This window comes from Anser cygnoides, chromosome 11 (genome assembly GCF_040182565.1).
Source record: "Anser cygnoides isolate HZ-2024a breed goose chromosome 11, Taihu_goose_T2T_genome, whole genome shotgun sequence".
In the NCBI taxonomy this organism is placed as follows: domain Eukaryota; kingdom Metazoa; phylum Chordata; class Aves; order Anseriformes; family Anatidae; genus Anser; species Anser cygnoides.
In genome coordinates this window covers 14,117,945-14,142,632 of record NC_089883.1, presented here as the reverse complement: position 1 = coordinate 14,142,632, position 24,688 = coordinate 14,117,945, and the positions used below count along the sequence as shown (strand labels likewise).

At 40.9% G+C, this 24,688-nt stretch overlaps 3 protein-coding genes across 15 annotated transcripts in view; 2 read left to right on the top strand and 1 right to left on the bottom strand.

The window, feature by feature from the left end:
* The window catches only part of UBE2Q2 (ubiquitin conjugating enzyme E2 Q2), a 42,947-nt gene extending 38,301 nt beyond the window's left edge, over positions 1–4,646 (top strand). For both annotated transcript variants that reach the window (XM_067004100.1, XM_067004099.1), the window contains 4 exons: positions 161–209; positions 1,229–1,324; positions 1,980–2,046; positions 3,648–4,646. In XM_067004100.1, coding sequence (XP_066860201.1) covers positions 161–209; positions 1,229–1,324; positions 1,980–2,046; positions 3,648–3,679 — 244 coding nt within the window. In that variant the 3' untranslated portion in view covers positions 3,680–4,646. The remainder of the gene's footprint in view (positions 1–160; positions 210–1,228; positions 1,325–1,979; positions 2,047–3,647) is intronic.
* Positions 4,647–4,791: 145 nt separating this feature from the next.
* FBXO22 (F-box protein 22) lies at positions 4,792–12,771 on the top strand. The gene is made up of 7 exons (XM_067004098.1): positions 4,792–4,950; positions 5,070–5,202; positions 5,534–5,621; positions 6,030–6,125; positions 7,510–7,674; positions 8,668–8,833; positions 10,055–12,771. The coding sequence occupies exons 1-7, from the start codon at positions 4,847–4,849 to the stop codon at positions 10,482–10,484; spliced, it is 1,182 nt and encodes a 393-aa protein (XP_066860199.1). The 5' UTR covers positions 4,792–4,846; the 3' UTR covers positions 10,485–12,771.
* Positions 12,772–14,455: 1,684 nt separating this feature from the next.
* NRG4 (neuregulin 4) overlaps positions 14,456–24,688 on the bottom strand; it is a 47,512-nt gene continuing 37,279 nt past the window's right edge. For 11 of the 12 annotated variants that reach the window (XM_067004114.1, XM_048081301.2, XM_048081303.2 and 8 more), the window contains 2 exons: positions 19,196–19,275; positions 14,456–19,107 (listed from right to left, as the gene is read on the bottom strand). In XM_067004114.1, the coding sequence (XP_066860215.1) occupies positions 19,091–19,107; positions 19,196–19,275 (97 nt within the window). In that variant the 3' untranslated portion in view covers positions 14,456–19,090. The remainder of the gene's footprint in view (positions 19,108–19,195; positions 19,276–24,688) is intronic. The other variant, XR_007169962.2, reaches the window with a different exon arrangement.

Below are 24,688 nucleotides of genomic sequence, written 5' to 3'. Positions count from 1 at the left end.
ATGGCTAGCTAGTTACAACATATTGTTGGCCAAAGGGCGTTTCAGCTTTCTGTGAACAAAAACATTAACTAGCCTGAGAGAGCTCGAAGTACTTTGAACAGTTTCATATTTTACTAACTGTTGATGTCAAGTATAATTTTGTTTTCACATTTATTTCTAGGTATGTCCTAGGTGGAGGTGCGTTATGCATGGAACTTCTTACTAAACAGGTGAATGCAGACTCTTCCTCTCACTGCTGAAGTGCCATGAGTAAAGGTGCATTTTTTTCAGTAAAAAGGCACTTGATGGTAGTAGCTTTTATCCAGATTAAGTAAGCATTCTTGAAAATAAAAATGGGCATTTCCCCTGATTTTGAGTCCCTGTGTGTAAAAAATAAATAAATATCCATGCTCCAAAGGGAACATGGTGGAAGAAACTTCAGTCCCACAATACTAGTCTTGCTCTTTTTGTGCAAGATCTTCATTTCCACCTTGAATGGGTTACAGGAGGTCTGAGAAAGGAGTCAGAAGTGAGAGCACATCAGTTTTGAGCTCTCAGAATTTCTTGGAGGAGGCAAGTGTAAAGAGTGAGTTCTGAGGAGCAAGACATGTTCTTTTCTTTTCCAGAAGCCTCTGCTACTGCACAGAGTCAGTTTTGGGGAAGTGAGGAATGTAGAAGATTCTTGTGTAGACACAGTGATCAGTTTTCTCTCTAAAGTGTAAATGAGTGGAGTAACTAGTTGCAGGCTCTGGCAGAAGCTTCTGTGAACCCTGGAAGGTAAAACATTGCCAGAGAGAAACTGCAATTTTGAGAGTAAAATCACCTTAGCTCACTTAGTGACTTCATTAGATAGCAGTCTTTTGTGCTTACAACAAAAAGTGTAATTTCTGTTGTGAAGTTGCTGACAATGTGTAAGTGCTGTAACGTACCTTTTCTTGTTTCTGTCTTGCTGTACTCCGGAAATGTGTGATTCAGCCTATTAATTTTTCCTACAAGTTCTTGGTACTAATACTGTATATCAGTTGCTGTTTTTATCTGGGCAATCACAGCTGTTAATAGAAAATGAGTAGTTAAAAGCTAAAAGGTGGCTTACTGGAGTGCAGTAAAAAAAAACAAACTACTACTGCACACACAAGGAGAAAAAAAAAGTAACAAAAAGAAGCCACAACAAAACACACATTCCAAAACAGATTTGGGAGGTGAGCACAAGAAGTATGTGTTACATAGAAATGTTTTCTTTCTCCTCCAGGGCTGGAGTAGTGCCTATTCAATAGAATCAGTCATCATGCAGATCAATGCCACTTTAGTCAAAGGAAAAGCCAGAGTACAGTTTGGAGCCAATAAGGTAAACGCACTGTGTACCTCAATTACACAAATTATTGGTAGGCTGCTTCTGTTTCTTTGCTGATTTGCACAGAAGATACTTAGTGACAGAATTGCAGTTATACTTGCATTTTCATGTACCTCAATGTCTGGTGCATGTGTGAGTATTTTATTGGTTGTTAGCGTTGAGTTTAAGGCAACATGAATGTTTGAAGAGGAGAAAACTGTTGGATGGGCAGGGTGTGTAAGTAGGGAGATGTGATGGGGGGGGGAGGAGGACTCAGAATTAGAAATGAGGAAGATTTGGAAGGAATTCGTAGAAGCTTTTTATGATTACAGTTCTGTCTAGCCTGGTAACTGGTCAGCTGAACAAGGCAGAATCTGGGGGGAGAGCAGGGTGTGCCTGAAGCGCTGCTGCTTGGGGCAGCTAGCACATGGTTCTGAGCCCTCTGATAGAGGGGCATGTCCAGCAGCAGGGCAATGCCAGTCCATGTCATCATGATCGAGGCAAAATGAGAAATTAAGGGTATTTGTTCTGAAAATCTTGTACTTGAAAGCCAGGAACATCGTACATTGTTTTGATTTGGAAGTCCACCATAGTTTCTTTCTAACACTCGTTGAGGTCTTGCATGTTTAGATGCAGGTTCTCTCATGCTGTTTTTTTTTTTCCCTTTCAGAATCAATATAATCTAGCAAGAGCACAGCAGTCCTATAAGTCACTAGTACAAATACATGAGAAGAATGGTAAGTGTAGCTTGTATTTTCGTCCTCGTCTGCACAGTATCCTGGGATTTGATATTTGGCAGTGATAAAACTTGAAGTGCTGGAATGTCTTAACATTGGCTTGGAAAGACTGGAAGTGGTGTTTCTGTTACTAATCTTCAAGTGTTATTGTCTTTCTTGTTCAGGTAACTTGACTAACTGTAAAGTCTGTCTGTCCACTCTTAAAAAATACAGAAAGTCCAAGGGAAGTGCACTGGCTGGGAAACTACAGCTGATATGAGAGAGCCCCCCCCCCCCATTTAAAGCCAGTTATTGGTCTCTCAGATGCTTAAAACAAATATTAAAGGGCTCCAGGTATAATTGCATTCACTGTGGCAGGCTGAGAAGGCAACAAATGACCTGAGGCTTTAGAAAGGTGTAAGTGACTTAGATTGTATAAAAGCAGTCAGCAGAGTTGGTACCTGGCCTCGTGATGAGGGATTTAGTCCTGGTTCCCATCTCAGTGACCGTCTTTTCCTCAAGGTGGACACAGTGTTCTTTGTGAATTCATGTTGCCATGAAAACAAGAGCATATTTCAGTATGGGTGTAGTGAGCACCTTAGTTTTCCCACCTCTAAAATGAACATAATGCCTTCAGTACTGTTGAAAAGGAGATGATGATTTTTAAATGCTTTCCATTTTTGTGATTTATTGATCTTGCCATTAACAGAGTCTTTTGCTTTTTTAGTTTGCCACAAAAGCCAGCATAGCTGTTAATTTCTAGCCATGTGCTAGGCTTGACTACAGTGCTTGCTGCAACAGGAGCTGTGCACAAAGCATTCGCAGCAGATTTATTGCTGCTGCAAAGTTGTCTTTAACTTCTAGCTGCTACCAGTTCTCTGGGACAACATAACTAGGCCTGGTACCCACCATACAAACACTGTGAGGAATTGTTACTGTAGTGGCTGGGAGAATTAAGATTGGAGATCTGAAGGTGGCCAGGAAGAGCTATGCACACTTGTGATATGATTCAACCGCTAAACATGCCAAATTGTAGCAGGAGGCAGAGTTACTCAGCTGACATTTCTAAGCCCATTCCTACAGCAAGACTTGCAAAAGTGGGATAAACTGTGCAAATGCTTGTGCACACCTAACTCTTCCATGTGCAAGATAATATGTCTATATAAATAACCCGGTGCAGTCATGTTTGTATGGCTAGACATTAAATGGCTGGAAGACATGTTTTGTTTTGCTTGTTTGTTTTTACCAGTATTCCATCTGTTTTTGTTATGGCAGTGTTTCTCCTTCAACAGCTTCTTCTGTTCATGCCCAACTTGTCCAACTAAAGATAGCTGCTATTACAAAAACAAAAAACAAATACACCACCACCAAAGAAAGGACCCATGAAAATTCTGAATTTTCACACACAAATGCTGTGTCTGACCCTGGAATATGCCACATGCTCTGTGTCCTGCTGGAGACGACTAAGGCCTAGGGCACTTTATCTCACAGAGCTGGCCTCCTTTGGGAGGGAAGGAAGGGAGCCAGTCGAGGCTTCCGTCTCTCACAAATCCAGAATGGGCTGGTAAGATCATCTTAACCTCACAGTGTCAGTACCTAACACGTGTCTCTGTTCTCTGTAGGCTGGTACACTCCTCCAAAAGAAGATGGTTAATACTGAGGACTGTTGTATACCTGGACCAATGTCAACAAAACAAGCTCTTTTTTATGTTTTCCAACACACAGACTCAAGCTACGAGTGCCCCCTATAACAGCCGTGCTGAAGACTTTAGCTATTAGATAAGTTAGTGGATAATCTGTCAACTGACACGTAAAGTATAAGTTACAGCCTTACCATTCCGCTCTTCTTAGGTATCTCGGACTGAGCAATTTGGGCCTTTACTGTATTTGTTCTTTATGGATTGCGCATATTTGGGCCACTCCTTCCCTTCTCCTTTTTTTTTTTTTAATTTTATTTGAAAGTGTAAGCTCCCTACGGCAGGCTATCAAGTTACTAAAGATCATTCAATAGGAGTTGTTCACACACTTTTTTTTGTGTATTTCTTAACTTTGGCAGAATGCAGACTGCAGACTTGCGTTGTATTGTTTCATTTAAAGGCAGGAAGTTGGATACGTTGTTTAATACTGTTCTAGGCAATGTCAGATCTTGCAAATCACAGTAGTTTTTCTGGTCTGAAATGACAGCGTTTGTAGTATTTCCAAATTAATGATATAGGAAAAGCACATGTATGTTAAGTCATTAAACATTTTTCATGGCCGTATGAGAATATGAACTGGTTCTTGGAAAAGATGCTCTTTTAGATTTTTTTTTTCTTCGAGGAGAGCAAGGCTGTGCCACTGTGACCTTCTCCGACTGCCCCCTTCCCGGGGCAGCAGCCCTTGCCGGGCTGGTCCTGCTGCGCGGCGGCTCACCCTGCTTACCGAGAGGAGCCGCGGTACGGAGCTTGAAGTGATTTAAAGTACTAAGGAAAACCAAGCCTTTGTCGGTGTTCCCTTTTATTAACGGGTTGTTGCAATCGTTTGTAAACTAATGAACTTATAAAGCGATCGGCACCAAGCGCGACGGCAGTCGGTGGATGGAATTTTTTATACAGAGGTTACAATAAAGTGCGGAAACAACAGCGTCTGCGTCAGCGGCTGAGGCGCGGGGCCGGGCTCGCGCTGCTGCGCTCCGCGCTGGGCGGGCCGGGGGCCGGGGGGGGGGGGGGGGGGGGGGGGCGGAGGCGGCGCCGCGCCTCGTGCCGCCGGAAGCGGAAGCGCGCGGGCGGCCGGGCCCGTCGCCGTGCGCGTGACGCAGCGTCCCGGCGCCGCCGCCGGCGCCATGGAGGCGAGCGGCAGGGCCGCCTTCGTGCTCAGCAACCTGGCCGAGGTGGTGGAGCGCGTCCTCGGCTTCCTGCCCACCAAGGCGCTGCTGCGCGCCGCATGGTGAGGAGCGGGGGGCGGCGGGCGGGGCGGGGCAGGGGGGCGCCGTTTCTGAGGGGCCGGGGGCGGGGCGGCGGCGGCAGCCGCAGCCGCCCCGTGTACGCGCGGTGTGTGCCTTGCAGCGTGTGCCGCCTCTGGAGGGAGTGCGCCCGGCGGACCCTGCGCACGCGGCAGCGCCTCGCCTGGGTGTCGGCGCTGGAGCCGGGGCCCGCCGAGAGCCACGCGCTGGTGCGCGCGCTCGCCCGGGAGCTCGAGGTGGGTGCGCGCGCGGGGGGGAGGGGCCGCTGCTGGGGGGGAGGCGGCGCGCGCCGGAACCAACGGGCGGGCGGGCGGTCAGCGCCCCAACGGTCAGTCAGTCGCGCCCCGGCGGCCAGCCAGCCGCAGTCAGTCCGCGCCGCTCCCCGCGCCGCTGCCGCCCCCTCCTGTCAGGGCTCCGGTGAAGGTGAGGGAAGACCCGAGGCGCACCTGCTGCCTTCCATCACCGCCCGCTCAGACCTCTCCTTCTGAGCCTGGCTGATGTCTCTGGGAAAGGGATGGTGCGGGGAGCCGTGAAACAGCACAACCTGCCCCTTTCCTCCTCCTGCAGAAAGTGCATGTGCTGCCCCAAACCGTGCTCTACATAGCGGATGCAGAAACGTTCAGCGGCCACGAGGAATGCCATGACCAAAAGAAAGGTAACTGCTCGACTCTTGCTCTGAGGGAGCTGGCAGTTAGGTCCAACACAGAAAGGAAACGTCACCTACCAAGAGATTCTCTTACTTTGAATTTCAAAGCAGAGTAATCTTTTGAAAAAATGTGATCACTTACCCCATTTGTGGTGTGAAACACAGCCCTTGGTTGTTTGTTATTTTACACAGACGTGTATTACATGAAGGAAAGTACAGCAATTTATTTTCTCATCCCGTTGACAAGATTGATTCCATTCCATATGCTATTAGTTCTGCACGCTTACAGATAGTACAGGTTTTTTGTGTTTGTAATGTTGGTAAAATAGGGTGAGGTTACTGCAATGCTTGTTCTAGTCCTGTTCGGAACAGCTTGCTTATACTTCTTTGTGCTTACTCTTTTTTCTCTTTTAACAGCCAGAAAAAGAAACAGTAAAGAAACAGCAATTGCACTTGAAAAATTGTTGCCAAAACGATGTCAAGTTCTTGGACTGGTCACCCCAGGGATTGTAGGTAGGAGTCTTCTTTAATGCTTTGGGTTTTTATTATTAGCATTTTTTTCTCCTTTCTCACCTTAAATTCTCTTTCTACGGTGTACTAGGGTGTATTTTTCTGCTCATCCCTGTGATCACAGAGGATAGATTACGCCTTGTGTGTTGGTAGCAGGCTCTCATATATCAAAAAGTGTAGGAGGAGTCTGCTTAGTATGTTTGCTTTCCTTCTCTGTCACCTGTCTTAAACAGTCTGGACTAATATGTGTCAGGAAGGGCAGCACAGTGCTCTAATGTGAAGGAGTAAGGAGTTGCTTGGGCAACTTGTTGAGGTCATCTCTAGCCATAAATACTTGTGATTCTGCTCCTACTAAAGACTATTTGAGTACTTCTGTTTAGAGTAAGTAGGCTATTGCTCTCTTCTTTTGTCAGCAGGATCCTTTTGCTTTCTTAGTTCTTTTCTTCCTGTTTTCTCTTGCTGTATTTATAAAGTATAACAATCTCAACCTGTAATTACTTAGACAAATCACATAGTTTCTTCCTGAAAGTAAGTTTTTCTGTTCTTTTAGCACAGGTGGCTTATCTTTGCAGTGCGGATACAGAGGATACACCAGTGCTTTGTGCATCAGCTCGTGCTTGTCTCAATGGAATTAGCTAACTTGATACACTATTTTATTTTATTTTATTTTATTTTATTTTATTTTATTTTATTTTTTTTATTTTTCCTCACGTTGATGCTTGGTTCCCCTGAGATCAAGGGGCATTGAAAAGCTTTTTAGTATTTCCAAGTGAGGGCACCCATTGCATAGCTCAAATCCAGGTAATCGGTCACTTGAACCAGATCTCTGGAGCAGTGCCATCTGTTCCGTTTATCCTCCCCTAGTCCCCAAGTTGGTCCACGGTGTTGTAGTATTGCTCTACCTTGATTGTGGTGATTGATTCTTGTCAGCAGTATAATCCAATAATAGGGTGCTGATATTTGTATCAGTTTGCTTTATACTGTCGTCACACTCTTGTACAACACTGTTCCCTGTTTCGTAGGTAGTTCTTAAAAATCCGAGTATCCTTGTGTGGCCACAGAAGTTGGCTGGAAGGCTGAGAGATTTATGTATTGCACAGTGCTTGTTTTCCATTTGATTTGAATTTGGTGTGGCTGGGGGAAAATTTCCAAATTGTCTCCTCCTGCGAAGTGACTTCAGCATCATCTGTAGCAAAGGGGACTCTTGCATGTTTTATCTTTCCAAAACAACAACAAAATTAACACCAGCTATCTTTACATATGTATGGAAATGAGCTGTCATGTTTTATGTCATGTATGCTGCTCTGCCTCTTTTAATCTACATCACGGTGTAGACAAAAACGTTAGAATCACTGAATGTGAGGTGTCTTTTTTTGTGTCATTGTAGTTACCCCTATGGGTTCAAGCAGCAATCAACCTCAAGAAATTGAAGATGGTGAAGCTGGGTTTGCTCTGCTATTTCCCAAAATTGATGGTGTAAAAATCCAAACCTTCCATTTTCCTAAAGACTTGAAGAACAGGGTCTTTGATGAAAGTAAATTTGCTGAAGCAGGTAAGTCCCTGTTCACCCTTTGATCTGGGCTTTTGTAAAGTGTTGTCTGGCTCTTCTGGGCTCCAGTGTGGAATTACACGTAGAACTAACAGCTTCTGTGCTAACTGTGTTCACAGAGCGCGCTGGGGCTCTGTAGGGCTGCTGTTGGTCGATTGATCTCTGTTCCCCTTTTTGTCTGGAGTACTGAGGGTAAATTATTATGAGTACTGCTTGCAGATTTCTTTAGGGCTGCTAAGAGGGAGCTGTTATGTTTTGAGCAACCCTCTAACTGTTTAAAAGTAATGATAAGTGAGTTTGTGTCATTGGGAATCATTCTTACCACCACAGTTCAGAAGTGGGTGGGGAGGAGCTGCTGCTTTTCTTCTCCAAGATAACTTTCCTTTTAGATCCTAAGTCAGGTATTGTAGCAAGGAAAGGCAGAAGAAAAGACAGTAGATTACAATAAATATACTTTACATTCTTTATGTTGTGTTCTTAGCAGGACACAACAGATCATTTACAAAGAGTAATATGAGGGTTTCGTGAGTATTTGTGTTCTGCAGACTTGGGAGTTTCTGTCTTGGGTTAAACAACTGGCTGATGTATGCAATTTATTAAATTTTTCAAGTAAAGTTATTTACTGCACTGTGGTTCTTGTTGAATTACTTGTATGCTCAATTCCTGTCTGTAAAAGGACAATTAAAGATGTCAAGTAAAACCCAGAAACTGTGCTGTGGTAAAACAAATGCTCTGTGAAAGAAGCTGAAAGCTGGAGGAGCAGATACAATCTTCTTTTCATTGCTAAGTTTTTTCAGAAATTCTTAAGTAGGTGGAGAATGCAGCCCAGCTCCTGGATACGTGACCAACCTGTGTCTTGTTTTTCAGTTGCAGCAATGGAAAGCCGTTAGTAAAGGCATTAGGTATTTAAGGAGAGAGTGAAGAGTGTATATGGGATACCTGAACTTCAGGGGAAGTCAAAAATAAGGGGACTTATGCTTGTGCTTTTATTTGCAGGTCTGAAGAATAATCCAGATCTCCGTGTGGTTCTTCTGTTTGGCTACAACTCCTGGAAGTCTGGAGCTACTCGATTTCTTCATCAAATAGTCAATCCTTTGAATGAAAAAAGTATCATCCTAGCTGGGGGACAAGTGGAGAGCTTTACATCGCTGACCTCTGAGAAGTAGGTATCTTTTTCAAGGTAAATTGTGAATTAAATTTAAAATAGGAAAAATTCTGCAGAAGTTGTAGCATTTTAGCTGTGTCCTATTGGAAATGTCCCTTAGTGGTAGTAGAATGGGAAATTTATTTTTTTTAAGAGAACAAAGTCCAACTACTACACCATGATTCAGCAAGAAGAGCTGGAAGCTTTGTTTGACTGTTACAGTTAGGGTTCTGGAAACCCAGCTAGGAGAGAACTGTGAACGGTTCCAGCTTCAGAAACACTGTATGCGTTTATTGCAGTCTGTGCTTACTCTCTGGCTTGCAGATAAATTAGCACTCATTGTGACAGAGACCACTTAAGTGACTGTTCTGGTTCTCTGTCAGCCTCATCTCGCTTCACATCAGAGTAGTACCTGAACATGCAGCCAGGACTGTTCCCAGGAGCACACTTAATGTGCTGCAGCTCCGCAAGGACGTGGCACTCACAGGAACAGGCTTGATGCGATCCAAGTTAAACCCTGTCCCTCTACCACAATCCCTACAGGGCAGATTTGGGCTTCTCCGCTCCAGCTGCTCAGCTGTATAGGGAGAGCTGCTTGTGCCTTCTGACTTGCTAGTGCCAGTGCATCCTCCCTGGAGCAGCCTGTGCTGGGGAGTGTGGTGCAGACACTCCTGTGGGCTTCTCCTGCCAGTGTAGGTCTGGACTCCGTAGCGGTACAGACATGTTTCTTGCATCTGAGTTATGCCAGCTGCACCGTTATTCCAGATGAGAGAGCTGACCATGTTAAATTATTGCTCATAAGCCATAAATACGTAACTATTAAAACCAGTGCATTCTGGCCAGCCAGGGAGACCTGAAGCACCAGGAATCTGAAGTTGTTCCTGATTGCTGCTGCTCTGGCTTGATGTGTAAATGCTGAGTATCTTTGCTCAAGTTGAACTTATAGCTCAGTTGGACTTAGAGAGCTGTGACATATGCAGAGTGCTTAACGTGGCTAGTATTTGAGAGGCAGGCTTATGATTAATTCCAGGTATTGATGTGAAAGGTTTTCCTTGTGAAAGGTTGCTGTTAAAAGAGGATAAAAATGTTGGAAGGTTTTTTTCTGTTTTTTAACTAAGGCAGCTTTCAAAATCACCAGAATGTTGGTCTGTTTTGCATCTTACTTCTGCGGCAGCAGATTATTCAGGTGTGAAGTGGACTTCCTGAAATGTTCTCTAACTAAGGCCTGTTGCCTTTCAGTAATAACGCCCAGCCCAGTGATGCCTGTGGTGTGGTTGGACTGGCTTTCAGTGGTCCCCAGATCCAGAGTGCGACAGTTCTGTTAGACCAGGATGTAGCTGATGAGAGGACAGCAGAAGCCGCCATGCAGCGTCTCAAAGCAGCAAACATCCCCGAGCGTAACACCATTGGCTTCATGTTTGCATGTGTTGGCAGAGGATATCGGCATTATAAAACCAAAAGGAATATGGAAGCAGATGCGTTTAGGAAGTTTTTTCCAAACGTTCCCCTCTTTGGCTTTTTTGGACATGGCGAAATAGGATGTGATCGAATAGTTACTGGGAATTTCGTGTTAAGAGAATGTAATGACGTAAAGGATGACCTGCTTCACGGTTATACTACCGTAATGACTCTTATTCATCTTGGTTCAACGAAACCAAACCAAGTGTAAATATGTTTTTAATGCATCAGTGACCTGTTTCTTTCATTACAGAAAACAGAAAAGTCTGGCAGACTGGGCATCTTGCAGTCAAAGCACCTTCCAAAGCATAAACATCATTCTCGTATTATCCAATCCTGTAGGTGGAATAGTTTATTATAATAGCTGTGGGAAAGCTTTGCGTTGTGTGTAATCCCACGTACACATCACAATTGCAGGTAAATGGTATTTTAATGGAATTCTGCAATTGAAGAAAGACTCTTTTTTTCTAAAATGAGAATGGTTTGCACAAATGGCAGTTGGAGTCCAAGTAATCAACATGTAGAAATAAACAGTACTTTGATGTGCTCTATTTATGTATCCAAAACAGTCTGGAAAAACTACTGATGCGTACTGAAATACTGATGCATAAAATCCACCATTTCCTGGATTTTATTTTGAGAAATGCACAACCTGCCCAGATTTGAGTCCTAGTTTCAACACTGAATGGGTTTACTAGGTAAAATGAAAGAATATCTTTAGAAAAAAATAAGAAGTGCTCATTAAATAAAAATGAAATTATGTAGAAGCATCCGGCCTGCCATTCTTAGAGGAAAAGCTCTGATTTAGTGAGATGCTGTCACGTTAAAAGCTCAACTCGTTTCACCATCTTGAACTCAATTTGAGTTGTCATAAATATTTGGTTTAGAGTAGTATCTGATAGTTTGTACGTACCAGCAATTTTAGTCTTGGTGTGTATCAGTTTTCACAGTCAAAATGCACTAGTTACCCTTCCTCTTGGATTCTCTTACAGCATGATGCTTGCTGTTACAAACTTCTAAATCCAAAGCGCAAAATATGAAGAATTCATCTGGTATCTTTAAATTCCTTTAAAAATTTTTTTGCTTTTAAATTAGAATTTATGGGCCACACAAGATCTGGCTACGTTCTTTTTGTATAGAGCCTTTAAGACTTGTGTTTCTGCATGTTTTCCCATGCTTTTGTGAGCTGAAGCTTTTACATCAGTCACCTATTTGGAGTGCTGCAGCTGGAATGCCGTATTATGATGTTCAAATAAGTACGTTCAGAATAATTTCAAGTGTAGCTCATAATACGTTTGCTCACTTTTAAATTCTTTCCTCCCTTTTTCTTTCATTTAGTAATAGAATGACAAGAAAATAGGATTTATTTTGCAACATTTCAGCACACTTCCAATTGCCTTATCAGGTAACTAGCCTGTCTGGTTTAGTAAAAAATGAAATAGTTCGCTGCATGTTGTACTATATCGGACTAAATGTCCTATAACTATATTTTGCTTTAATGTAACAACCAAGTCTACAGTTGCCATCTTCTTGCCAATGTCTAGATGAAACTTTTCTCTGACAGTAGCCTAACAGGCTAAGGAAGAGGCATATCTGTCCTGAGAGTCGAACTATTGGTCTCATTGGGTGCTGAGCACTGACAGTACTTCCCCACGGCTCTGTTGGTGATTTGGTGATTATTTTTTTTAATATATATTTTTTATTTTTTTTTTTAATTTGAAGACAATGGATAGGATGTTAAACTCCCACTGGCTTCCTAGGGATAGGAGACTAGCTACTGCATTTGGAAGAGAAAGTAGCTGGGAATTCAGTGTTCTTGAATTTTAAGAGAAGCATCAGGGTGGGCAGGGGGATACATGTTTTCAGCATAACTGGAATGTCATGTTTGGTCCTTTCTGATTTTGTAATGTTACACATTCAACAGTAGGCAAAGAAAATGTGTGTTTCATTTCTGTAATAAAGACAGGTCTCCTGTAACAGTTAGTATGAGTTAGGCCTAGTTAGCAGCATGGCTGTTAGCATAAGCCTGTGAACTTTACCCAGCTTCTTGCTGTAGTAGAAGTAAATGAATTACAATCAACCACGTGTCTGGAACAGCAGTGCAAACATGTCCAGAAGTGTCCGAAGAAGCAGATTGTGAGCTTCAACAATGGCACAGCAAAACAGAAACTCAGAATGCAGTTTGAAGGAGCTAATCATCAGCGAGGTATTCTCTGCCCAGTCCAGTAGCTAAGGGTGCTTACACATCTTGGAGGTAACCACAGTGCAAAAAAGCGTCTGGTAAGGGAATCCCAAGAGCTTGCACCAGACTCCAGGATCATCTCCAACACTGGGGAATGGGGAATAGCCCAGGGGACCCCAGACACATGGCCTGCCTGGCTGGAATTGCTGTGCTGTCTCTCCTGGACTGCCGTCTCTCCTGTCTGTCTGCCGTGCCAGGGAGGTGGTGTAATTCATTGCACTGCAACGTGTGCGATTAAAGCGTTTTGGTATCCAGATTCGTTTTGCCTCCACATTATCATTTACTCTAAAACCACAACAACTCCTGAGTTAACCCCAAGTATATTTGTTTAAGGCAGTATGTGCCACCTGTCTAGTTCATTGCACGAAAAGGCAGTGCGTGTTCTTCGCTGACAAAGCTTTGCAGTGCAGTAACTTGTACCTCTGTCATTCAAAAGTGATAAAGTGGACAAAGTTAGTCAAAGGACTGTTCAGCAACTCAGGCAAAGTGAGGCAAATGTGAATAGCAATGCTTCTTACAGAGTGCATGAAAACACAAGACTTCTCTAATAATTATCTGTCCAGTTACCGTGGTGATGGTAATGTTTCCTGCAAGAGTATATAAATCCTAAGTGATTACAACGGGATTTTGTTTTGCTGAAGGAAAAAAGAAAATCTAAGTCACAAGACCTGCAGAGAAGAATGGTGATTTTGCTGACACAAGGTAAAGGACATTCTTTATCCTCATGTTTTGAATATGAGTAACGTTTCATTGCATGTTCCTTAATGCATTTTTCAGTTAAGTGAACTGTAGGTATCAGAAGTATAAAAAGTAATAGGCAAGTGTATGATGTCTAATTTCTTATTTGCACAACCAAAATAGCATTTACAAAACATAAAACTATTACAGGAATTTTTATTTTCAAATTAGTAATTCAATTAGTAATGAATTAGAATTCAGTTAGTAATTCAAAAATCCCCTCTGTAGGATTTTTCTATAATTTGCCATTGTAAGAAAGCTAGAATAGGTCAGTAAAAGCGGAGGCAGATGGTCACAAGTGTACGTTCAGAAAGCAGCTTCAGTTGAAAACTGCAGAAAACTTTTTTTTTACTGTATGAGGCTGTGGTGAATCCTTGTAATAATTCCCACCTTAATACAGCAATTGTAATTCATGCACATGAAGGCAGTTCAAGATGAACGTTAGACTCTAATTCTCAAATTTCTTACTTGAATTTTTTCCTGTTCCTAAGCCCATTTCTCAGCCAGATGCAGGCTCCAGAAGAGGCTGCTGTTTTGGAAGAGGCTCTGGGTTAGCCTCAAGGGTGTTCTGCCTAGGAACATGTCTCCTGATCTACAGGCTCAAAGGTGTGCAGCAAGGTAAACAGCTCATTTCTGGTGGTGGTGTGCCTGGGTCCTGTACCAGAGTTTTAGATGAAATAAATACAAGTTCAAACATTGCAGGACCCTTGCACTGATTACTGTACACCTACCAGCAGTTCATAACAATGTGGGGTATTTTTCTAAACAGGTAACACACAATTAGTGGGAAAAAATGGAAGCTTTTCAAAGGAGAAGTGTAAAAAAAAAAGTTTGGATTATTTGGAAGTGATATTACCTGGACATGTGTGTTAGAATTATTAACAGAGAACTAGCTATTTGGAAAATAGCTTTGATAATTTAGGAACAAAAATTTTATTCCTAAATCAATGGGATTTATGCTTCTAAATTGTTTAAACACTTTAAAAAATATATAAATTGCTATCATTACATTTCACAGCTGGATCCTCACTGAGATTAGCAGGTAGCACTGACTTCTTAAAATAACTGTTTCAGAGTGATTCTTATTGCTGAATCAGTGGCAGTCATGTCACCTTCTCAAGATAATTTTTCACAACTCTATGAGTTAGAAACAGCTTTTTTAAAATTAAGCTCATCTTAATTGAGTAGACACTGTGGCAATAGTGAGAGCAAACACTAATCCCCTGAAAACAGGAACTCCAGAACCGGTGAAAATGACTGAATAGTTTGAAACAGCAGTGAATGTTGTGATGGAGAAAAAAAGAATGGAATGTACAACATAGATTCAAATTACGGAGCCCTGTTAAAAATGCCAGTGGATGGTCAGCTACATTTTTACAGCCCACCATTTGCCTGTACAAAAGTAGTAGTGCAAACACCATTATTTATTACTGGGAGCGTAACTTGAAACCAGTCTCTTGTAATGTTCACTGAGAACGTTCGGATGTGGTACAAACTGACACAGAGCTGAATTTAAGTGTTAGAAATTATATTTAGTGTTCATTTGGGGGATGAAAACAGCGCTATCTTGATGTTATTTCAGGTTCTGTTTATGCACCCTTAGCTAGCTGTAGGAAAAATTGCTGGTGAAAGGCTTTTTAGAGTATCTCTCCCAAATATGCAACTGAGCTGCAACCTGCCTGCAAGTACTTCAGTACTTCATTTCTGTTTGGTACTTTGCTGTCAAGAAATTGCTCTCAGACGTTAGAATATAGGTTATGTTGAACAGGTTAAAAGTACAAAAAACAGAAGAAGAACAGACTTTGAATAATCACAAGCGAGTAATATTACATACAATAATGATTATTTTTTTAACATCTTTAGGCAGACACGTTTTTGTTTGCTTGTTTTCCCCTGAAGTGCAGAAAATACTGCAGTACTTGCTTGAAAGAACCTTTTTCACTTATCTTAACAAAAAAAAACACAACAAGTTATGTCTAGATTCTTCTGGTTATTCAGTATAATCAGATATACAGTAATGTTCCATCTCTTCATTTACATGCACAGATGTCAACAGAAGACATTACATCTGAGAGAGAGAGACAATGAACATTTATATCCTGGTAATGTAAATAACATTGCCAGAGAATCGTAACCGGTTTAGCTCTAGTTCTCCCCCACCCCCCAACTCACACAGATACACCTTCAATAATATTCCCGGGTTTGAATATGGTCATAGTACTAGTGAAAACTCCTACACAAACTAATCCACAGTTCTGTCAGTTTTTATCTTAAATAGCTTGGTATCATTTAAAGCCGAAAGGATGCCAAATACCAATGGAACATAATTGAGGGGTGTGGGCTTGTCTTTTAATGTAGAAGAGGTGGTTGTCCCATGTTCCATCCATAATCACCTTGAACAAAAGCTCTCCCTCCCTGGGCAGCCCCTTCTAGGTACATATCTCCTGATACAGAATTTGCTGAACACACAACAGGAAATTTTAGCTTTTTAGCTATGATCACTGTTTTACCTTTCTGCATGGATTCTGATCAGTTGGTAGTTCCTACAGTCACAACACTTGAAACCGAAAGCAGTGGCGCAGATGGAATGTCTGTTGTGGTAAGTTCTCTCCCCCATTTCTTCCCTGCTTTCCATTTTGAAATAACTAAGTCATACTGTCAGAGCCTCTCTACTGTTCTTTCAAAATGCAGGGCCAGGAGGAAAATATTTTTTTGGTGCAGTAAATTGTGAAGGGGTGGCATAATATTGAAGGTACCGTTAGAATGGTTAGTGCTACCAAACGGATTGCCCATTGGTCTTCCCACATGATATTTAACGATATAAATCCAAAGACAGAAAAATCTTCATTTCCCTTGAACAGGTATTTGAAAAAATTTGGGAGAGAGAGACTGAACAACATATAAGCAGCCTCTTACTTAGGTCTATAAAGAGATTTCCTGTTAGTGGTTGGCATTTTGTTTTGCAAATGACCAGAAGGATTCACTAACCCATTAAGAAAAGCCCTTTACTATGAGGAAGGAAAGGAAGGAAAACATGATCCTCAAGTATAAGAATTTTTGCTGTAACAAATCAATTGGTGTGTAATTGTATTAGTGTCGGCTCCTAGGCAACCGGTCTTTTCCCGTTCTCTTCCCCCTGTAACCTTTAAACTGGTGGAGGGGTAATTTCAAAGATAGGAGATTTTATGTTTCATGAAAACTGGAGTCAAGCAGAGAAGAGACCGTATGACTCATCCCTGTGTATACACATAACACTTTTTATGCTCCACTGACTCCAGGCTCAAGATCAGATCCATTGGATCCAGTGTTTCTGTAGCTTTCTTGCTCACAGGACTACTTGCTTAATTTTGTAAGCAAGCATTGCACAATTTTATTAAATTGGATGTAATGTTGGCTACCCTGCACTTCCTGTGGCATTTGGCCAGCTTAAAATGAATTTGTAGCCTAATCTCCTTTTGACCTGAAAGACCCCAAGCTTGTGAATTGAAATAAATAATTTTAGAAGCTGAAATGTTCTCAGTTGCAGTGGATTAGAAGGAACCTGAATCGCTAATAGGATTTCATTCAAAGATAACATTGTTTCATAAATTGACTTGTTTGCATTTAAACATGGTTTTGTTTTATTCATTCTCATTTTTTGTACAAATTGTTTCCTGGATAATGCAAACATGATTGGTAATACTGAGTAGCTATTCCATGTTTGTCTGGAAAGCTGAGAGGGTTGTAAGAGGTTATAGTGTACAACTTCAGTCCATTTATTTTTCACATCTTCTATTAATATTTCCTTCCCGAATTTCCATTTAAGATGACCATAAGCCTTTTCTTCTTTCAATGAAAATAGTGTGCTGAAGTTTACTGTTATTAAGTCTGAATGTCTCATGATCAATAACACATGGAAATTATTTAACCGCCGTCCTCTGTGACTAATTTCCACTGAGGCTATACAAAGTATTTTAGGTAATACGGATTCTAATGTAGCTATCATTATTGCTGCACATCTAAACTCTGCATTTAACACTGGCATGTCCATATGTGATGAAAAACCACTTTCATCTTTCTTAGCCTTTAAAACAACATTATCAGCTTCCTCATGAGTATCTGCAAAGGGTTTGAAGTCCAAGAAATAACATCTAAGTTCAGTTAATTTGGGGAGAAACTTATCTTTCAGTGCTTTATATAAGCACTTCTCTATAATAAGGAACTTCTCTGGATCAGGGCCTCTACTTGATTTGATGCTTTCAGATTTTCCCTGTAGATGCTGAGCTTTAACTTGGGCTCCAACTTCTCTGAAATGAATCCTCAGAAAGTAATGTATTTTTCTGTGTTGTTTTCTAATAGTTTTTATGTTATGGTTTTCTCCTTGACTTCTTACCGTATACACTGTAGCACTATGCCTTTTCTTCTCTGTCTTGCTGTACTTTTGTCTACATTGATATAAAATACACAGTATTTTTTCTGACAAAAGAGCATGCAGTAGACACCCCAGGAATTGAAGCTTATTCAAATTTTTCTTTGCACCTACATTTTTATATACCTCCATTTTTTTTATTTCAGAGATGAGATATCTGCATTCAGCATTTTCTCCCCTTTGAAATCCTGAAATTTTCTCAATAAACTTTCTCTTCAAAACAACATTATAAATGCCATACAGTGAACTGCTAGGTAATGTGCCATTATGGAAATAGGTGTGTTTTTTCCTAGTTGCAACCTCCAGTGACAGAAATGAGTTGAAAATAAAATTGTTCAATTCACATTTTCTGTGCCGCTGACTACCCATCCGGTCTCTTTGTGTCATCAAGGCAGAAAGAGAGAAAGACCATGTCATTTGACCTCTCTTTGCCAGAGTAAGGGAATCCTGTAAGGAACCAGATAGCGATATATATATTGGCGTGATCAGCAAATGGTTATGTGAGTAAAACAAAGGGATCCTTAGAGAGGGCAGTGCTTGTCCAGCCAACACACCTGGCTGGATAATGTATCGTTTCAGGAATGGACCTGATGAATGCAACTCCTGAGTTTTAGTGTCTGAAATATCAACTGTAAACCTACGGTAAAATTTAGATCAGTAGTGAGAATTTTAGAAGAAGGCAAGACAAAAATAAAACCAACAAGGAAGGTACCTTGCTTAATATTAGGGACATATACCAAGCAAAGGGTAAATACTCTACCTAGTAGACTACTTATAACCATTACCAATCTCTTCTCTTAGTATTTTCTTTTAATTTGAATTAAAATCTTGTGCCAGAAAGCTGACCAATACACTAGCAGTGGTATCTCACCCTCTTACCTTACTATTAATAAAAAAACCAACAGTATTAGCTGAAGAAAGGTACTTCTTTTCTCCTACATCTGGTAAGTGTATTCTGAAACAAGCCAAATCCTTGACAGATTTCACAAGTATAAATTTTGAAGCTACTGAATGAAGAGAGTCCTCAACTCCTTTGGGACAATCGTATCAAAAGTTCATGGTATTACCTCGTGCTAAAAAATCCTATGATTGTCTCACATTCTCTTTGTAGTGAAAAAAGATTTCATTTTTCTCATGCAATAAGAAATAAAATTATATCATGCTTTTATCTGTTCATCGTTGAAAACAGTATCTCACAAAATTCAAACATAGGTTATAGTGATTTCTGTATAATTTGGTACACCTTTAAAAATACATAAAACTCTACTAAATGCAACTGTTCACGTATTAATTGCAGTTTTCTCTAACACAGAAGTAGGCCTCCTCTTACAGCCTACTTTCTTTACTTAACCCCCTTACCATTTCAACCACTACAACTTTTATGGTTGCTCTGCACGTCGTTTTTTCACCATTCTTCCAAGCTAATGCTTTACTCTGTTATTATTTCTGAAAAACAAACAAAACATGAGTTTCACTAATGAAAGCTTCCTCCCCAGCTTTTGTCACAGAGTCCAATCATTTCAAGTGTACTCACTGTTGCAGCCATTGCTGCTTGTAGTCTCAACCAGGTTGGCACCACACTCTGATGAACTTGTTCTGGGAATGGATGCTTTCCTGACGGTAAGAAACAAAAAAGAGACATCAGGGACGAATAAATAAATAAACGAACAACACAGAGAACAAAAAGAAGTTATCAAAGAAGACACAAATTAATTAAATGACCCTTCTACCAGGGGAGAGTAACACAGGTCTTCTGCAATTACTGTCTAATTAATACTCATAATTTCTGAGAAGCATGTATTTGAGGGAGAACAACAGAGATCAGAGGCAGGAACTGCACTTGGAACTAGACAGCTTCTCTCCTGAAGTTCATGTTCCTGTTCCAGTTTGATTTCTCAGGTCTTTATTAAACAATGAGTAGATACCACAAAACTATTTAATTTATCAGTAACTCTCTTAGCATTTGGAAGTGAAATGTCAATAGTGTGATATTTTCCACGCTTTCTTGAGGAGAAGCAGATCCTTTAGATAGAACTGATCGCTTGTTTCTTTCCCTCTTCCTTTTAATAGTAATTAGACATCTGCGCTCTTGAGAAAAGTCATGAGCCATTCTCTTTTCTGTCCAGTTTGTGTCCTGTGGTGGTATAACTCCTCCACAAAATCTGTTGTCTTGGATAGCTCAAATGGCTTTATGCCTAGACTCTGTTGTTTTGGCTGGCTGAGTTCCCATTCATCAATATAAGCTTATCATACAGGTTATTTGGCATTTCAATATGACTTGCAATAAAGTATAGCAATGAATTGCAGATTTATTTTAGTTTTCCCTAGGGTTTTCTCTACCCCTCTGAGCTGTGTGCGTGGCACTCTGCACTATGATTTTTTTAAAAAGCTGTGTTATGTGAAATCTGTGCTAATCAGCTACCTTTCTAAGTTGTCTTCCAGTAAGCCTTGTACAGTATGTTTCTGGAGTAGGAAAGCCAGGTGGACCTCTACTAGCACCTGAATTGCTTGTAGCAAAACATGCCATTTGTTCCCTTAGTAACAATGTAATAGCAGGGATTTTGAATACTTTCCTGTTTTCCTCAGAGGACAACTGTAGACTTTATCAGTGCTGTTTACAGGCAGGGTGCTGTGTGTGTTTGAGAGCAGCTTTATCTGGTTTTGCTCTACTTCCATGTACTGGATCATGTACTTCCATCTGCTCACAGGTTATGCAGTACCTAAAGAGGCACTGCACCCATACTCCAAGGCCTTTTTAATTATTATTAAATAGCAAATCACTCTTATAACACCAGTTCTGATTTAAAATGTGTATATGTGTGTGTGTGTGTATATATATATATATATATGGATATATTTTACATTCACAATTTTTGCTAAAATAAGTTGTTGGCATGATGTCCCTTTCCTAGAAGTGTTCAAAGTCAGGTTGGATGGGGCTTTGCACAGCCTAATCTATTGTGTCCTGATATGTGTCTAGATGTCCTTATCCAATAGCTAGACATAGCAACATGCTGAGCTTCGAGAGGAATGCAGCAAGCAGAAGTGAGCATGCTCTTTAAAGATTGGGATTCCCCCTTTGACAGAGAATTGACATTTATTGCCTATGAAACAGCACAGTCCTGGAAATAAATAGGAAGCTAAAGTGCTGAACTGGTTTCCACATTACTTTTGGGTGTGGACAGCACTGTTCTTATGGTGATATAAAATTGTTCTACAAGACTCATTTTTGATGAGGCATAAAAACATAGTCTTTGCAACTGTTAAAGATTCTTCATCATTTTTCATAAAAGGAAAGTAAACCAACTCATTACTACCTAAATAATTACATCGTATTTACCTGAAACTCAGAGAGAGTTCTGAAGTAGCCATTCCTTCAGCAAGTTCCAGCAACAGTAGGAGGTTTAGTCTAGACAACTGTTTATACTTCCCAGTTATAAGCTGTTTTTTTCATCACCAGTCCTTCAGCACTCCTGAATTCCCACTTCCTCTTCCTTCCCTACATTCTCTGCCATTCCTTTCACTCAGGCCTTAATTCCCCTTCCTCTATTGTTATTTCACTCTACTTTCCATCATTCTCACCCTCCAGCCATTTCAAATACTGTTTCTTCATTATCTTTGATTCTCTCTCCTTTGCCTTCTCCTTGTAGGTTTGATTTCTTAAACTATATCATTGTGAGGAATCCTTGTATATAATCAAATACAGCATGAAATCAGCCTAACAGCAGATTGAAAAAAGTAAATCCTTGACTGATAAAAATGCGACGAGTCAACTAAATATAAAAGGAAAGTTGTTTCCCAACGTTCACCCTGAGCTTTTCCTATGCAGCCCTTCTCTTTTACAGGCTACTTCCACCATTGCATATGATTTTTATAAGCAGAGCAATGATATCCTTTCTCCTATCCTTGTATGCTGCATGAATTTGTTTGTGGGGAGCACTAAATGGACGCACACATGCCTGGTCCTGAAATTTGCCACAAGCAGCCTGAGAGGAAGAAAACTTGGAAAGGAGTGCAGATGCAAGTGATGACAGTGACAAAATAATACAGCATTGATTTCCTAAATTCTAAAAGAGCTGATGTATAATTGTAGGGAATCAGTTTCTCTATAATAAGTTGCAACTAATGTCTCCTCTTCTGCATTCTCCCAGATCACATTATGTACTAAAAACACACTAGAATCCTCTGCTTAAAGTGCCACAGAAATGCTTACTTACAGTATAGGGGAAGAAACTCTGCTTTCTTCTTTTGGATCAAATATATTTGTTAACAAAGTGTAGTAGTGGAAACTTGATAGCATAATATATTTCTCTAGAACTTAGATGCAATATATCCTGTCAGAGGACAAAGTCAATGACAACACAAACTTTCAGATAACCCTTACAGGCCTCGGTTCCACCGTCTTCTAATATGTTATGATACAGCTGGTAGGGCAAAACAAAATATATTAATGACAGCTGCTAGCAATTGTCCTTGTTTGTACATCTGAGGACAGGAGAATAAATAAAAGTAGCTAGTTAAGACTCCTCTGATACATTGGTTACATCAGTCAAGAAATAAGGACTTTTGGGTGTAAAGTGTTTCTTTTATAGAAGAGTTCCCTAGTATATGATGATTGTGTTACACCCGCCTTCTGGAGTGTTCAAGGTGAGATAAGTCAGTTTTTAGACAGTAATGTTCTTTTCTGTACTTTAAAGAAGTTAATTCCGATTTTTATGAGATTTCCTAAATTAACCTGGTATGTAAGCTATATTTAAGGGCAACTGTGTCAAGATTGAGTTGCTGCCCTTGTTTCTGTATTAAAGAGGCTCTACTTGTTCTGCCAGTTAAGTAAAGACTGAGTAAATTGATCTCCTATAAGTAAATGGTGTTTGAGGCTCACCTTACAACTATGTAAGAGAGGACTTGTGTAGGCCTGCAATTGCTGTACTTTTAAGCTTATATACTCTGTTATGCAAGGCTCTTTGACTATAAAACTCAGTAGGCTATCTCCAGCCTTCACCTTATTTTACTGTATACAAGACAAAAGGGTTTCCTGAATGGATTAGTCTTTGAATTCTCTGCTCTCTGAAGCCTTTTTTCCTCTTTTCAGAGACAAGATTTGCCTCTAAAGAAGCAAAAAGTTATAATGAGACTTGCATGAATTTTTCTAAGTTACTTAAAACTGTATTCTGTTCTGATAACTTTATAGTAATCTGCAAATACTCTTGCTAACTACTAATCTGTGGCTGCACTGCTGATTAAGACAGGATTAATTTAATTGAAGTGACTAAGGTAAGGAGTATCCTCTACAAAAACTTTATTTAATACAAACTTTGTCAAATACTCTGAAAACTCTTCTCAATGTCCTCAGCTATGGGAAAAACAGGCACCCGGTGGGTTTCTGTGACAGCAGCTCAAGTGAAAGTAGACTGGCTCTTTCCTGAAAGGCATGGATCAGAGAGGTTGATTTGGCAACATGATTATGTAAGAGCAAGGAACAGAATTGCAAGAATCTTAGGATATCATAACTGAGAAATGCAGAAGAGCAGCAACAGAAAGAGGCTGTAAGCGAATGATCGCTAATAATTACAGGGGCTAGCAAGTTGTCTCATAAATACATGTTCACAGCATAAGGGAAAGTAAGCTCTCGCAAACAGCACTGTACCCTAAAAACAAGGGAGGACATAGGAGATGAAGTTGTCTGCTCAGATGCAGAGGGTAAGTTTGGTTGGGTTTGGTGCAAGTCCACTGATATGTATATTTAGTGTTACAGCATCAAATAGATTGGGTTATTTAATCCTAATAACTCTTTATACGTTTTCATTGGGAGTCCTAATATGCCTAAAATGCTACAAAAATAGAACCTATGGCACTTTCTGTATAGCACTGACCTCTTCATGCTACTCCGGCATGACTGATCCTGGGTAGATGCGTTAGCCCTCTGATGTGTTCTAAATTTCTAACTGTTAGTTAATGAATATCTGACTGGGATGGTTCTTGATTTTAATTCTTTACTTACAGCTTTCCTCATTAAACTAGGAGCTGTAAAGGCATCAGTTAGTTTGGCTGCCAACTCAATGCAGTGAAACAGTTTCTAATCACTTTGGTAATTTGCTTCTACTTCTAAATCTTTGGACAACATAAGAATTGACCAATATTTGAAAATAATAACTCTAGGTATACTGTAAAATCTCTCAGAAACTAGTCTACTAGATATGTTGTGGGGTTTTTTTGTTGTTTTTTTTCTTTTTACAAAGCAACTAAAAGTAGAATCATAGAATATCCCGAATTGGAAGGAACCCATAAGGATCATCAAGTCCAACTCCTGGCACCGCACAGGTCTGCCCAAAAGTTTAGACCATGTGACTAAGTGCACAGTCCAATCTCTTCTTAAATTCAGACAGGCTTGGTGCAGTGACTACTTCCCTGGGGAGCCTGTTCCAGTGTGCAACCACCCTTTCGGTGAAGAACCTCTTCCTGATGTCCAGCCTAAACTTCCCCTGCCTCAGCTTAACGCTGTTCCCACGGGTCCTTTCACTGGTGATAACGGAGAATAGGTCACCTGCCCCTCCACTCCCCCTCGCGAGGAAGTTGTAGACCGCAATGAGGTCCCCCCTCAGCCTCCTCTTCTCCAGGCTGAACAGGCCAAGTGACTTCAGCCGCCCCTCGTATGTCTTCCCCTCTAGGCCCTTCACCATCTTCGTCACCCTCCTCTGGACACTCTCCAACAGTTTAATGTCCTTTTTGTACTGTGGTGCCCAGAACTGCACACAGTACTCGAGGTGAGGCCGCACCAGCGCAGAGTAAAGCGGGACAATCACTTCCCTCGACCGACTAGCAATGCTGTGCTTGATGCACCCCAGGAGGCAGTTGGCCCTCCTGGCTGCCAGGGCACACTGCTGGCTCATATTAAGCTTGCTGTAAACCACAACCCCCAGATCCCTCTCTGCGGAGGGATCTAAGTAATAGCTTAGAAAAGTCATTTAGAAGGAATACCATAAGCAACAAGTTGAGACATCCACATTAATTATGCTGAATAACCACA

What these genes read in the sequence shown, in the direction of transcription:
- FBXO22 (XM_067004098.1), top strand. Translation starts at nt 4,847, where the DNA reads ATGGAGGCGAGCGGCAGGGCCGCCTTCGTGCTCAGCAACCTGGCCGAG. An exon ending in ATGCCATGACCAAAAGAAAG is followed by an intron (nt 5,622 to 6,029) that starts GTAACTGCTCGA and finishes CTCTTTTAACAG; the next exon opens with CCAGAAAAAGAAACAGTAAA. An exon ending in GGTCACCCCAGGGATTGTAG is followed by an intron (nt 6,126 to 7,509) that starts GTAGGAGTCTTC and finishes GTGTCATTGTAG; the next exon opens with TTACCCCTATGGGTTCAAGC.